The 16340-nt window shown below is 33.6% G+C and overlaps 1 protein-coding gene across 1 annotated transcript in view; it reads left to right on the forward strand.

Annotated features, from left to right (window-relative positions):
* Positions 1-13213, forward strand: part of LOC124375225 (neutral and basic amino acid transport protein rBAT-like) — a 34215-nt gene extending 21002 nt beyond the window's left edge. The window contains exons 5-10 of the mRNA XM_046833361.1: positions 1023-1246; positions 2931-3090; positions 9057-9210; positions 11602-11758; positions 11851-11991; positions 12990-13213. Of these exons, the coding sequence (XP_046689317.1) occupies positions 1023-1246; positions 2931-3090; positions 9057-9210; positions 11602-11758; positions 11851-11991; positions 12990-13071 (918 nt within the window). The 3' untranslated portion in view covers positions 13072-13213. The remainder of the gene's footprint in view (positions 1-1022; positions 1247-2930; positions 3091-9056; positions 9211-11601; positions 11759-11850; positions 11992-12989) is intronic.
* The last annotated feature ends 3127 nt before the right edge of the window (positions 13214-16340 follow it).

A 16340-nucleotide genomic window follows, 5' to 3' on the forward strand; every position in this document is an offset into this window, starting at 1 on the left:
CTTCACACTTTCTAGTGAAATTGATAAGAGAAACTAGCCACAAAGTTCATGAACTCTGGACTTGGCTTTGTCCCAAAACCGGAATTTACATAACATTTTAATGATTAGCGAGAGTATGATAATTGAAGTTAAACCATTGCAAGGCCCCATTCGACACAAGTCTGCGTTTAGTTACATACAACAATGGTCTCCCAATTCTCCGTGCTTATGTTTGTTTTAATGCTATATTTTTCAGTGGTTTTCTTACTAATAGGAGTTTCATCATTATTAGCATCAGTTCAGTCAGAGTTGTAATTATGTAAGGTACATTTTACATGTAGTATTTACTGTTATTCTGTTTGTATGTATGTCTTGTATTCTGGTAAAAAATATAGTAGCTGGGTTTTTTTAGTAAAATTATGAAAGAATTAAATTAAAGAAAGAGAAATTAAATTACATTAGTTTTTATAATGTTAAAAATAAGGCTTTTGATATTGTACAGTTTCACCACAAACTATATATGTTTTGTACTGTAGTATCAGTCAAGCTTTATACTCAGACCTGCATTTGACAAATACTACTCTTATTTATTCATTAAATTAAATAAAAATTATGTAAAAGTAAATAAAATATTGAGATTTCATTTAATAAAATTAATTAACATAAAGAAATATTTTTATACATTACATTAATTTATTAAATCACCAAAGTTTTAAATTATTAATTATACATTCTTTTTAGTTAAAAATAATTTTCTTTTAATAAAATATTTGTAACGTTTAAATTATAATTTAAAAAGATTGTTACGGACTATTTAAGTAGTTTGATTTTGTTATGCATATTATTAATTGAAGATGAGAATGTTAAGAAACTGTTAAATCTGTTGATATTCAACACTTAGTTATACGTTAAAAATGTATGATACTTAAAGTCAAGTTTGGTATGAGTTATAAAATTTGTTAATTTTATGTCATGTTGTAACTATGAAGTTTGTGTCATGAATAGAAATTATATTTTTCAGTAGTGTGATATTTTTGTTCTAGGATGTAATGCAATTCTGGCTGGATTTGGGCTTCAGTGGATTCTATTTAGAACGCACCAAGTATCTGATTGAAGACGCAGAGTTACGTAATGAGACTGCCAAAAGAGACATTGGATCAGCAACCCACACCGAATATGAGTTCTATGATCACTTTTACACGGAGAACAATGCCGAGTTGGCACCTCTGCTTCATGACTGGACCGAACGCCTCGCAAACTCTTCAGGGTGAGTGAAGATAGGCAGGATATCAATCAAATATAGCTGGGAGAAGTGTCGATAGGTTACATTTTGTGTACAGATTAGGTAGAGTAATGTGAAATTAACATAGTTTAAAAATGCCAATATAGTGATTTCAGTAATTCCATTTACAAATAATTCAGAAAATATCATTAACTAACTATAAATGGATTTGCATATTTTTTCAATGTTACAAAGTAGTAACTAAACAACGGACATACTAAAATAAAATGTCTTAAAAATAAATAATATACTTTATACATGTTAAGTTTTAAAAAATTTGGAACAGCTATATTATGCTCATAACTGACAATCTTTAACCCTCCATCAGGCGCTCACGGAGGTTTCCTCCAGGTTAGCGAATAATGGATATCATAGTCGTTTAAAACTGTTTTTATTTGTTTAAAAATTCATACTGATTTAATTACAATGTAATATATTCATTTATTTAAATTAAATAAAAATTACTCTCTTATGTAATGAATTTTCTAAATAAGAAATTCAAAATCTTAAAAAATGTAGCGCGCCCGATGTAGGGTTAAATTAGAAAATTTTTGTTACTTTGGATTGAGCAGTTTATAATTAACTGTATTGTAGACTTCACTGACCAATTTTAATTCAATATTATTATGAAACCGTGATGATTTCCCACCACACATTGCAGCCTGAAGATGCTGCATTACAATGAGTCGAAATCGGTCATTAATGAAATCTATATTAATGTTCAAATTCACGGTTATTAGCAACCAGTGAGATCTGGGCTGAAATTACACATGAGTAAAAAGGGCTGCAGATTTTAGGGAATGGTGGCTAATTGTAGTGAAAAACTTCATATATATAATTTTAATATGGTACTGCGAAACTTTTAAAACAGCAGTCGTAAGGAGGTTCTACTAGTATCGAAAATAGGCTCTCTTGTTATGGTTTGATAATTATCCTTTTGCTAGCTTCTATACATTATAGGCCAGGATATTATGTTTGCACCACTGATGAAAGGTAAATTAATGCAACATAAATGTGACATCCCATACACATTATGCAATCATATTACACAGACCATGTGGCATTCTCAATAAAACACTTCAGTTCTATTTCACTGTAAGATACTCAATGCGCTAAAATTGTTGTTAAAGGAACACTTAATTGGTTGTAGCTGGTCTAGATATTATATTATGAAGCAAGTAAACCTAAGTCATAAAGCTATGAATCAAACTACGCTATAAACAAAGCAATTTAACTTATTACAACCTATTCTAAATTTAAAAGTGTTTTTTAATGGAGTATGTTAGAGCAATTCTTGAGTTTTTAACTGTTTTAACATTTTGGTTTGTCTTTGGCCCTGATGGGGTTGGGATAACATCTCTATTTTCGTTATCCGCATTTTGTTTTTCACTAAATAGCGCACAACTTGAACATTTAACATGGCAACAGATTTTAGCATTTTACGACATAACTATTCACAGACTTTAATTTCATTATCTAAGATGGTATGCCTTGATGGGAGGGAGAGAGGTTTGTACTACTGCAGCAGATTTTAAAATTTTCCTCTGTGAAGTATTGGCATATTCCATTATTTTTGTTAAAATTGCCACTTGGCTAAATGAATACCAGTTGTGCTGGGCCATAGTGGAAACAGAAAGTACGTTCTAGTAATGTTGACTTGTCTGTACAGAATCCTGGTTGTAGACGATCTGTCAGTGACTGCCAACCGCTCATTAGCTCACCTGATAGTGCGACCACAGACTCTGGAGCCTTACCCTATCTTCACGGCAGAGGATATGGTCACATTGATCAACAAAAATCTCAAAGTCAACCCTTGGCCAGCCTGGCAGGTAAGCGTAGTGTTAGTTATGGAACAGTATGTTTGTCCAACAAGTAATGCAGATATTCCCATTATCTGGTTTCTCCTGATTCTTTACTTCATTTTTCCCATTTTGGATGAGTTCATTTATTTGAGTTTGCCCCAATAAGATAAATAATAATATGTAACAGTCATACAATTTTTCTCTAATTGGCAAAGTTTGGTGGTAGTATTCATGAAAAACCATTCAATTAAATCAGCTGTTTTTTTTTATTGTAATCTGACTTTAGATCTAATGCTTCCTCCTTTATTATTACAAAGACCGTTACTAAAGTTAATTGTGTACTTGTACTGCATTCTGGATTACTTTCTCATGCCTTCTGGTCTCCTTATTGTGCATGATATGCTTTTTAAGTTTAACACATTTGCTGCGGAAAAAAAATTGACCGGTCATGGTAAATGCGGAATTTATTTTTTACTTACCCTAAATGAAGTCAGAGCAGCCAAAAAGGTTGTACAAGGTTGTCCAGGTAACCCAACTGCCAGATTTGGTGACGTCATAATTTTATTGTGACAACAATTGTTGTCAGCCGTACCTATTATTTTTCTTGACTTCCTATTGGTGTTGAAGTTGCATGATGGCCATTGATCATGTCACTTGTTTTTAAATCTGAACCAGAATTATTTTAAGTTAAAATTTTTTATAAATGCTCTTAGATGCTTAAACAAACACTAGTAGAAATGTAAATTTTGAATTTTTAGTATCCATCCTCATGTTTCAATAACTAATGTATTTGGAGTATTCTTTACCAGTATATTCATGAATGTGTAATTATCAGCCCTCACTCTCTGTGTTAGTTAATTTTGTGTGTGACAGTTTAATATTCAAACTGTTGCTTTGAAACTGCTATTAAATTGTTACTGTTATTTTTTCTACTCTAGAATAATTTATTGATGTATTCTTATGTTATATTTTTTTTTATTTATTTTGTACATGTTGTCATATTATAGTTTACTGTTGAATAGTTTATTGACTAACTGTCTAGTGATTTACTATATAACTGTTAACCATCCAACCTATTTTGAGATATGCAGGATTACTTTTTGTTTTGCTAAAAATACTGTTAACAAGAAAATATGCACTATTGGCCAAAACTTTATTCAGAAAACCCCACACCATTTGAATATAACCTTAAAAACTAGTAATTATGTAAGTTACTTTAAAAAAAGTATTGTGAAAAAAAGTACTTTTTATGTTACAGTTTTGCAAATGTTTTTTAAAGAAGATATTTAAATTTCAGAACAATATTAAATAAAAAAATGTGTATAGAAGAAATTAACTAGTATACATTATTCTGAAAATGCTGAATATATAGAAAAGCTAGCCGTTTAAGCAGTTTTATTTTCTTATCACGGATGTTATTAAGTATAAACTGGTTGCTGTAAGAAGAGGCGAATGAATACAAAGTTTATACCAGTAACGAGCATAAGACATTCAGTGAAATATGGACACAGCTACAGGTAGCTGTTTACAACAGTGTTGAATGCGTTAGCAATAAGCCATTTTGTTAACGTGATTGCTGGCAATGTAATGTCAATAAACCATGGGAAAAAGTTTTATAACCTTTTTTAATAATCATATAAAATTAGAATTTACTTCATTGTTTTTCCCAAAAAATCTTAGTAGTAGAAACAGTATTAAGTCGACTTAGCAGTACATAGTGAGTGTGTCACACCACTGAGATTAATCACAGATAGGTGATGTTTCGAAACTGATATACATGCTATGTAAAGGATTAACCATAACTCTGCTTAGCAGAATAAAGTGTATCCACTTTATCTATGCCACTGTTGTTATTTAATAAATATTTTAATTTACAGAAACATTTGTTAGCAGAATACAGGGTATCCACTTTATCTGTGCCACTATTGTTATTTATTAAATATTTTAATTTACAGAAACATTTGTTAGCAGAATACAGGGTATCCACTTTATCTGTGCCACTATTGTTATTTAATAAATATTTTAATTTACAGAAACATTTGTTAGCAGAATACAGGGTATCCACTTTATCTGTGCCACTATTGTTATTTAATAAATATTTTAATTTACAGAAACATTTGAATGAGAATCTCCATCAGTTTTTAGTAACAATAAATTAAAAATTATATTTTAGAATTTCAACATTTCTGTTGGAACTTTCTATATATTTTTTTTGGGATTTTTAATACAAAGCAATATATAAAAACGTTTTTATTCTTAACAACTTCCTTTTTAACTCATACTTTGTATATAATGCACCAACTCCAATAAAATAATTATGAGGCTGACCAATAAGTGAATATAACTCACAAACTCATAACTAGATACAGTAGAGTCCCGATAGTTCGAGTCTCGATAGTCCGAGGTTCCGTTAAATCCGAGCCAACACATGTAAAAAAATCAAATGTGATATTGACATATTTGTACAACACACTCGAGCGCATGTCTGTAAACTGAGTGCTAGGCTACTTGGAGAAGCTGGCAGCCTGACTCATCAGTGCCACTTCATTTGCACCGCCCCACCCCCACCATATTGTCAAGGCCACGGAACATCGCGCCCCGTATTGTCTAAAAATAAATCAGTCCGTTGCTCATCACGTTCGACTGCAGTATGGTTGTTCTAGATTACGATCGCAGTGCGCTTACCCGTCTGTTATTTACAACGTACAGTACTTGTTGTCTAAATATTAAGTTTTAGTAAAAAAGTATTTTCTGAAGTGTTTATGTGTTCATTGTACAGTGAACTATGAGTTCAAAAAGTAAAAGAAAGTTTGTACCGATAAAAACAAAACTAGAAGCTCTTAAAAGACTTGATAAAGGTGAAACGTTAAAAAAATTAGCTGCCGAGTACGGAGTTGGTGAAGTGACAGTTGGTGACTGGCGAAGGAATCGCGATAAAATTGAAAAGTTTGCATCAGCTCTGTCTAGAAAGCAAAGAGAGACTGACTGTGCTAGCCGCTTCAAACGCGTCGGGAAGCCATAAATTAAAACTAACTGTCATTGGCAAGTCTGCTAAGCCTCGTGCGTTTAAAAACATGTCAATTTCAACGTTTCCAGCAACTTATATAAACCAAAAAAACGCATGGATGGAAAAATAAATTTTTAAAAACTGGTTTTTTAGTGAATTTGTTCCTGAAACCAAAAAGTTGTTGAAGAAAAGCAACCTACCCTCTAAAGCCATCTTAACACTTGATAACGCAGGATCACACCCAGATGAAGGGGAACTGCAATGCGATGGCATACGCACGATGTTTTTGCCACCAAACGTGACCAGCCTCATTCAGCCTATGGACCAAGGCGTACTTGAAACTTTAAAAAAAAAGTACAGACGCCGTTTGTTGCAATCAGTGTTTCAAACAATTGAAGGAGAGGCAACCATAAAAGATTTCCTGAAAAGAGTCACAATTAAGGATGTAATTTATTGGATCGCTGAAGCTTGGAGCGAAATTAAACCAGAAACAATCCAGAAATCATGGAATAAAATCGGAGTGTGTAAAATTGAAAATGATGATGAAGATGACGATCTACCGTTAATAAATTTAATAAACAGACTTCCTGGTTGCAATGGGACAAATCAAGCTGATATTGGAGAGTGGATGAGTAGGGACGAACAGTTAGAGACAACAGACGACACCATAGTTGAGATGGTCACAGACATGACAGCTGACGGGAGTGAGGAAGAAGAAAGTGTGCAGGAGACAGACCCGGCAATGACTCACGGCGACGGCTACGCGGCACTGGATGCGGCCCTGCGCTACGTAGAGCAGCAAGCAGATGCGACAGCGGAAACACGTTATTGCTTCGGCGGTGGAGAGACATGGCTGCCCGCAAACGCTGCAGTGTGGTGAAACAAAAAACTCTAGACAGTTTTTTTAAGTAAAGATTGCATCTTTGGACCTCTGTAAGTAATTTCTTAATGCTGGTATTTGTAATAAAAGCATATTTCTTTTGTTTGCCTTCAGTTCTAATTATAACCCAATTTTTCTTAAAGTGTTCCGTATAATTCGAGTTCTTCACAATTCGAGGTACATTCGGTCCCATTCACCTCGGATTACCGGGACTCTACTGTATACAGCAATAACGTGTCTGCCGCTGTCGCATCTGCTTGCTGCTCTACGTAGCGCAGGGCCGCATCCAGTGCCGCGTAGCCGTCGCTGTGAGTCATTGCCGGGTCTGTCTCCTGCACACCTTCTTCTTTTTCACACCCGTCAGCTGTCATGCCTGTGACCATCTCAACTATGGTGTCGTCTGTTGTCTCTAACTGTTCGTCCCTACTCATCCACTCTCCAATATCAGTTTGATTTGTCCCATTGCAACCAGGAAGTCTGTTTATTAAATTTATTAACGGTAGATCGTCATCTTCTTCATCATTTTCAATTTTACACACTCCGATTTTCTTCCATGATTTCTGGATTGTTTCTGGTTTAATTTCGCTCCAAGCTTCAGCGATCCAATAAATTTGATTGTGACTCTTTCAGGAAATCTTTTATGGTTGCCTCTCCTTCAATTGTTTGAAACATTGATTGCAACAAACGGCGTCTGTACTTTTTTTCAAAGTTTCAAGTACGCCTTGGTCCATGGGCTGAATGAGGCTGGTCACGTTTGGTGGCAAAAACATCGTGCGTATGCCATCGCATTGCAGTTCCCCTTTATCTGGGTGTGATCCTGCGTTATCAAGTGTTAAGATGGCTTTAGAGGGTAGGTTGCTTTCTTCAACAACTTTTTGGTTTCAGGAACAAATTCACTAAAAAACCAGTTTTTAAAAATTTATTTGTCCATCCATGCGTTTTTTTGGTTTGTATAAGTTGCTGGAAGCGGTGAAATAGACATGTTTTTAAACGCACGAGCCTTAGCAGACTTGCCAATGACAGTTAGTTTTAATTTATGGCTTCCCGACGCGTTTGAAGCGGCTAGCACAGTCAGTCTCTCTTTGCTTTTTTTGTGACCCGGAGCAACTTTTCCTCCCGTGAAGCTAGAGATTTTGATGGCAAAGTTTTAAAATTCAAACCAGTTTCATCACAGTTGTAAATCTGATCAGGTGTTAAATTTTCACTTTAATAATATTTTTTAACTTTTCACAGAACTGAACAACTGCCTCGGAATCCGCCGAGAGTTTCTCCCCACAAATTTCTAACTGCCTCACACCATAACCTTTTTTCCAATGGTCAAGCCATCCTACACTTGCCGTAAAATCTTCCTCACCTTCATTGATTTCATTGCGAAATTACAATGCCTTTTCCTGTAAAATAGGTCCGGAAATAGGACAACCTTTGTTTCTTTGTTGACAAAACCATAAAAATAGGGCCTCGCTAGTTTTTTCATACTCTGCTTTCTTCATAGACTTCCGCTCATTAGTACACTTTTCCGAGCACTTTTCTGATGCAAACTTTTCAATTTTATCGCGATTCCTTCGCCAGTCACCAACTGTCACTTCACCAACTCCGTACTCGGTAGCTAATTTTTTTAACGTTTCACCTTTATCAAGTCTTTTAAGAGCTTCTAGTTTTGTTTTTATCGGTACAAACTTTCTTTTACTTTTTGAACTCATAGTTCACTGTACAATGAACACATAAACACTTCAGAAAATACTTTTTTACTAAAACTTAATATTTAGACAAGTACTGTACGTTGCAAATAACAGACGGGTAAGCGCACTGCGATCGTAATCTAGAACAACCGTACCGCAGTCGAACGTGATGAGCAACGGACTGATTTATTTTTAGACAATACGGGGCGCGATGTTCCTCGGACTATCGAGACTCCAACTATCGGGACTCTACTGTAATACTAAACGGAACTAACAAGATGAACGGATAAACATCTAATACACTCTGGAAATAACAGTGCACCTGCCAAATACAACTATCAGAGTAATGTGGAGCTTTGTTACTTACAGGTTAAGCATATAACACACAATAGTAGACATATATTAAACAATTTTGTAATGTTAACAGATAGAGGTGAAAAATGAAGAACAAGGTAGTCCCCTAGCCCAGTGTGTGCTGTTGTCATCTGTGTTGCTACCTGGAGTACCCGTTACTTTAGCAGGACAGGAGCTGGGACTCAGCAACCTCCAGGAGATACCCTGGGACAACACCACATATCCAGGTTAGCAGATTACCTGTGAAAGTTAGTATGTACTCTAGCCCAGTGTGCTGCTGACTGGAGTACCTGTTACTTTAGCGGGACAGGAGCCTCCATGAGGTACCATGGAACAATATGTATTCAAGTGAAATGGGAAGTTTTTGTTATGGTATTTTAAAGTTGTCAAGAATTGAAATGAATGTTGCAACCACTATCCAAAACTTTCAGAATGTACCTAAAAAGTGCTTTTTATTTGTATAATATTCACTTTTATTTGTATAGAGGTTAAGATCTACGAAATTTCAAACTAATCATTATTTCACATAAGTTCAAATTAGTTCACTAATTAATACTAGTTGTAAAGATTAGCGAATAGTCTTACATTTTGATATTGACAGTGTAATAAAGTAGTTAAACCAGTTATGGAATTACAGTATTTGCAACTGAATTAGAAATGTTTCATAATCAAAACTAAAATTTCTGAAAATTGAACTACCTTTCATTAATTAATCGATGAAACGAAATAAAAATAGTATTTATTTCTTAGGTGAGTTAAGTCCCTCTCTTCCACTTAACCCATCAAAATATGAACTTATAAAAGTTACAGAAAAATAGCTAAATTTACTTTTATCACTGGAAACTAACTTATTACAATGGTATTACATTGGTTATACACAAATCAATTATCAATTGAAACTCATGATATATTAAAATAGTCTAATACAAAATAAATAATTGGAAGAACATATGAACAAATTTACACTATAACTGAAACTCATACACACTCACACGTTTACACACTCATGTTAAAATAAACCCCAACGCCAGAGTGAGTTCAATATTTTTAATTTTGACTTTATTTTCTAAGATAGACTAGTATGGTGATTACACTTATTCATATGCATCTATTAACAATAATGATGTGTATTAATGGAATAAAGATCATAAACAAAAAAACTGCCAAGCCTGGTCATCCCGACACTTCCAACGATCCCGCAGGAACAGCTGCCTAACAGTTGGCTTTATCTGTTTTGAGTAATGTTTATAGTCTTCATTTTTATTGAGTAACTTTGAAAAATTCAAGCCAAATTTTTGTTTTGAAATTAAAGATGGATGAAACTAACTTCCTGTAATTAACTTTAATATCTCTCGGTTCTTCAAACTAAAACAAAAACTTAATTAAACATGAATAACAAATTTGAGTAATATATGAGGAATTTATTTTTTTTGTAAGGTGTTACAAGATTATAAAGCTGAAGAAAGTTACTGTAGAGCTACTTGGAAGTTAATTTTTATTACTAGAATTTATTCAGTTAAGTTTGTTATTCCTCCAATTCCACAATAAAGGAGATGGTAGTATTGGATTCTTCAGTTGTAACTGGCCATGTACGAAAGCAAAGGACTTGACTGACTGTAAGGCTGTATAAACGACAAGGTCAAATCAATTGTGTCAATGATGTTTGTATGGCAATTGTTGAGCAATTTGAATCATTTTGAACTCATTAGTATCCTACAGTATCTTATTAGTTGGGAAGCAGACAATCAAACATTCAAATTCTTAGTAATTATATTTAATGAATAATTTGAATGTTAACAAATTTTTGTGTTTAAAATGTAGGAAAATCTGTTTTACAATGAATAGAATTTAATATAATTAATTAGTGGAGTACGTGAAATTTAATTTTCAGGTTATGAATAACAATAATTTATATTTACTAAGCTACTATCCTTTTTTTCTTAATCATGTTAAATTTCTCTCAGAGATATAACAAAAAAGTAACACCATTCTCAGTAGTTAATGTAACAAATAAGTTTTAAGTTCAAATTGTATTGAACTCCAGATTTTTACACATCAAAATTGTTAACACGTATCTAATGGTAATTTATCTCTAAACTGAACAATAACAGTTGCATACTAAGGTTAACAATAATGAATATAGACTTCTGTTCATTTTGTCTTTCTCTCCATTTCCTCTGTTCAATATATCTAGTGAGGTACAATACAACTTCCTCACTCAAAGTGTTGATTGTAGTAGTTAGTAGGGATTCACTCATTGATTTGAATAATCAAACTTATATTTAGTACTTACTACCATGTAACATTTGCATAAATTAATGTGATAAGATTAATTACATATTATTATTATTGCTTGCTTCTTTTTAATAAAAATTACACATTGGACAAATTCATTAACTAATAAAGGGATAACTTTAATTGTATTAAAATCATACATTGGACATTACATTAGTTTGTTTTTACATAAAGCAATTGTGTGAAATGCCAAAAAATTAGAAGAGGAGTAAAACCTTGTTTATTTGTGGGGGATGGTGGTTTTATATCATCGTGATATGTTAAATATATTTGTCCAACATAAGACAGTGAAATGTCAGCTAACCTGTGTCATGTGTCCCCAGAGAGCCAAGAATCTGATGTGGTCTCCCAGCAGAACAACCCTCACAGTTTGTACACTGCTTATAAGGAGTTGGTAGAAGCCAGAAACTCTCCCCAGATACTGCATGGCTCACTGCAGCTGCACATCTTCAATGGCACTTCAGTTTTAGCCTACACTCGGTAAGAGGCCACTTTTTTATTCAGTAATTTTGATTAGCCTATCCTTCAGACTAACGTAATCTATTACTTACCATTGTTTATTGTTTGTGCAGAATCAAGAGTGGCAATCCTGGGTACCTGGTGGTGTTCAACACTGGGACAGAAGAGACGACTGTGGATGTCCGTCAGATGAATGGTGTTCCTGACGAGCTGACCCTAGTGGTCACCTCTGACATCGACTCCATGGCTGACAAGTGAGTGAATGAATACAAGTCTTGGGCATTTGCGATAATTTAAGTAGTATAATGTTTCTTAACCCTAGAGTGAGCATGGTTACAACAGCCTGTGGACTCTGTTGCTGTTTTTTTTCGCAATTCAATTCTGTAAACATAAAAATGTTTATTATCAAACAAATATTTGTATTGCCGCTTTATTTAGACTATGATTCAGACATCATCCCTGCCACCCCGCAACTTTGCTCGCGTGTTATCGTTCCCACATCACGGATACCCCAGCAGGCCCATGTTCCATCTGAACGAATACCTTCACAGCTGAATTTTCTAGTATACAATAGCGAGCGATACAATGTGGCGCACCATTGCTGTTCGTGCAGCCGTTGACCGTAAATTAATTCGTGCCCGCTGGTGCCCGCGCGCCAAAACAATGCAATCCGCAATGGGTTAAAAGAACACTTACAGTACACAAATTTTTTAATTATAAATAATTGATTGCACTTCAAACTTTCTCAACCGGTATAGAGCAGATAAATTAATTAAACAAATCCTATATCATATTATCATTATCATATCCTAGTCATATTACAATATTATACAGAACAGGTGATAACGTTTAACAAGCTCTTTTTCAATTAATAATGCATTTCTTATAGGAATTTTCACAACCTCAGAGGTCAGTGCGGCGGAGCCCTGATATTGGAGAGAAAAGTCCTTCCTGAATGTACCTCAACGGCACAAGATCTATATACCAAATTTCATGTCTATCTTTCTTGGTTTTTGCTGGGTGTTTACGAATCAGTTAGTCAGTCAGGACATTTCCTTTTATATATATATATATATATATATATATACATTTAGCTTGTAGTTCCTGTTTTCTATGTCTATCTATGTTTGTGCATTGCCAGACATCTATTGAGTGTTTGCGCGGATTATCGCTTTTCAGTGGTTATTTTTTGTTTCTCTCGTAATTGGTAGTTATCAATAAGAATTTATGTCTATTATTGTACCTGTTTCAGATCCAAGTTGATGAGTGAAGCTGTGACGCTGCCAAGTCGAGCAGTTGCTGTATTCCGCTTTGTTCCAAAAGCAAAGGAGTAACTCATTGCAACGGTTGTAATTTTGTATTTAGTTTTATTAAATTAACTTCTTTTATTACAAAATGTTTACTTTTTAAAATACTAGTGTAGAAGACTTGTCTAAGTTTTGCTTGTGTAACTCAATATTAAACTTTGCAAATCACTAAGGTTTACTTCATTTTCCTTTTTTTTTAAATAGGTTATGTAACCTTTTACAATCCCCATAGCCTTTTTTTATGTATATGCCGTAAACATGTAAATATTCTTGTATCATGTTCTGAGACAGTTGGAGATATTTGTAGACATTCTAATCAATTGTTTTATTTTTACCTTAATACGGTTCATCACTTTAATTTAAATTAGGTAATTTCCAGTCAAACATCAAGGCAGTGCACTTTACTCTACTTTCTCTAGACATAATATGCGCTCTAGACTTTGGAAGACCATGTCTAAGCACTGTATTAATGTATATTTTTTTTTTAGTAAGTACTTTTTTTTCTTAAGATCTTGTTTGTTTTACTGCATATCATACAGAAAAATTATTAATTTTTGCAAAGATTTAAATGTTTAATAAAAATGTCAGGGAGAATACTTCTTAAAACTTAGGAAAGTCCTTTCGTAATGAAGAAACTGTGAAACATCATTTTATATTCACTTTCTTCGCCAAACCGTTAGTGATCACTCTCTTAAAGCTTTTTTGCATATTCGTGTCATTTCATCTCTACTAATGGGTTTTTTTCAATACACTTGACAACTCTAAAAGTGAATTTCAATCACTTTCATGATTTTAGCACTAAGAAAGTAAGCAACAGTGTGATTTCACAATCTGTAGAATTCTCAATTTATTGAAAGAGACATTTTAAACATGTATAAAAAGATGTAAACACGATAGATCTTTGCTATATTGGCGTCTATGGCTTCCTAAAAGATGAAGATGGATGCAGTGACACTGTCTGCTCTGAATGAGCATCCCTTGTTAGTAGGTTTTACTTCAGTACTATACACATTGTGGTAAAGAAGTATCCCCTCAACATGAAAGAATTAAAACCAGGAAATTCACTCCCTTCTATTAATTAATTCACTGTCGGTTTATATTTCATTGTCACATACTTTTATATATCTAATATCAGTGCAAACATGAAAAAAAACATTAAAATACTACATAGAATTTAGACTATTTTAGAAAGCAAATGCGGTGGTTTATAGTGCACACAGTGTATTACAAGTGATTGACAGTTTTGGGTGAGATAACCCTTTTATGGCAGAATCAGTGGAGCACTTATTCATAGTGTGTTCCCAAAATGGATGATTTTTACACCTTATCTATTACCTACCAGTAAATTATATTACAGTTCAATTACTCTTCAGATATAGTATAAATATTACTCATTTGTATCTTCCTGGTCCTTGGCACTACTTGTATATTGTACCTCTTGAAATTAGCAATCTCTTAGTTTTTAGGCTTACACTATCAGTGTCATAAATAGCATCAAAGTCTTACTGTTTACACAATTTTCAAACATTACTTACACAATCTTGTTAAAATATTTCTGCTTCACTGTGGAGAGCCATAACAGATGTTATACTGAAATATCAGTTTCAGCTCAGTGTGAACTGGACACTTTGATGTTAGTTACAGCAATTCTTGTACATGATCATTGCATTTCGTAGACATGGCACTACTTGAAGTAATTTTTTGTAAATAAGTATCAGTTAAACTTAACACTTTTAATTCTATGTGCAAGAACAGCTCAGTCCCAACGTTCTATAGAATGAAGTCCAAACGTGGAAATATAATTAAATGCTGCTCAGTTATCAACATAATTTAGTGGTTTTATGTATTTGTTATTTCGTGTGATCACATTGGATTGTTATGTTTGCTCAACTTACTGGTTGGTGGTGCTACACAATGTGTTTGGTAAATAAATAGGTTTCTATAATTATATATTTTTTGGAAACTTGCCTTCTAATAATAGTATGTTCTTACATTCTCACTGATATTCAAAGTTTAACCATTCTTTGAGCACTCACATAAGTGAAATCACTACCAAAGGTTAAGTACAGTACTGTAGCGTGTGACTTACAGACAAAGGACTCACTGACAGGTCAAAACACGCTTATCTAAACTCTACATTGTTTTCCTGGGATTTTTGAGGTCCAAAAAACATTTTAGTTATAGTTGTAGAATTTGACTTGTGGAGGTCAATTTAGACTTCTATTTAACAGTTGGACCTCGGTTTATAAAGGTAAAATTACTCTGAACTCCGTCTTGCAGAGGTAAAATTCAGTTGTAAGATTATTTTGAGTTATCCAGGTAATTTTTTTTATTTAGAAAGGTTTTTTCAATGGATTGGTAAAAATTCAAGCTATCAAAGAATTTTAATTAAAGAAGTTCGACTGTAACTCTACAAATAGGTAGAATCCCATTATTATAGAATTTCCAAAGCTTAGACAAAAGTGATTTACAGAAAATTAAGTTACTCCTCTGCTAATTTTATCTATGTACTTTGACAAAATTATTAATCATTTTACTGTTGAAGTGTGCACTATAAAGATACTGCAATTTTCCTTTAACAAGAAATATCATGTGTATGGGGAAGCTTGGGACAAATAGATTTTTGTTTTGCACCTAAGCAAAATATTGTGTGATAGTGCAACATTGTTGCAAGATAATTAACGTTGCACAAAAATCACAATATGAATGAAAATTACGGTTACAAAAATATGTGTAATGTTTACTGTGTGAAAGGTTAACCTTTTACAAGGTTACTATACAGAAGGTTGCCTCAGTCGCGTGCGCACACACTTGGCGCATCACGTCACACTCAGACCTCCCCCCCTACACTAGCAGCTGTCAAGTGCCGCTAACATGTGTTCGATCGACGCTCTACGATTAACCAGTTTAATGTATTTATTATCATTATTAGTGACCACGTTTTGTAAAAGTTTGGATGATTTAAGTGTGTGAGATGCCTGGGGAACGGTTCAGCTTCAGCTTCACAGCTCCAGCTTTAATATTATTTCAATGTATATTTATATTCTAAATATTTCTCACCATTTTCAAGCTAGCAAATACAGATGCGTGTATTAGTATGCAATATAATTTCAATTCAACCGAAAACCCCGTTGAAATGTATTTTATAAAGTTCTGTTATAACTACAAAAGGTTTTTTTTTCAGGCATCGTAAAACAAATGACAATGTCAGTTATCCAGAAATACCCTTGTATTCCGGAAGAGGTCGCCAGAGTATTCATAAAACAAAGGACCATAATTAGAATGAAGTTTCTAAA

The sequence above is a fragment of the Homalodisca vitripennis genome, chromosome 1 (assembly GCF_021130785.1).
Source record: "Homalodisca vitripennis isolate AUS2020 chromosome 1, UT_GWSS_2.1, whole genome shotgun sequence".
NCBI classification, from domain to species: domain Eukaryota; kingdom Metazoa; phylum Arthropoda; class Insecta; order Hemiptera; family Cicadellidae; genus Homalodisca; species Homalodisca vitripennis.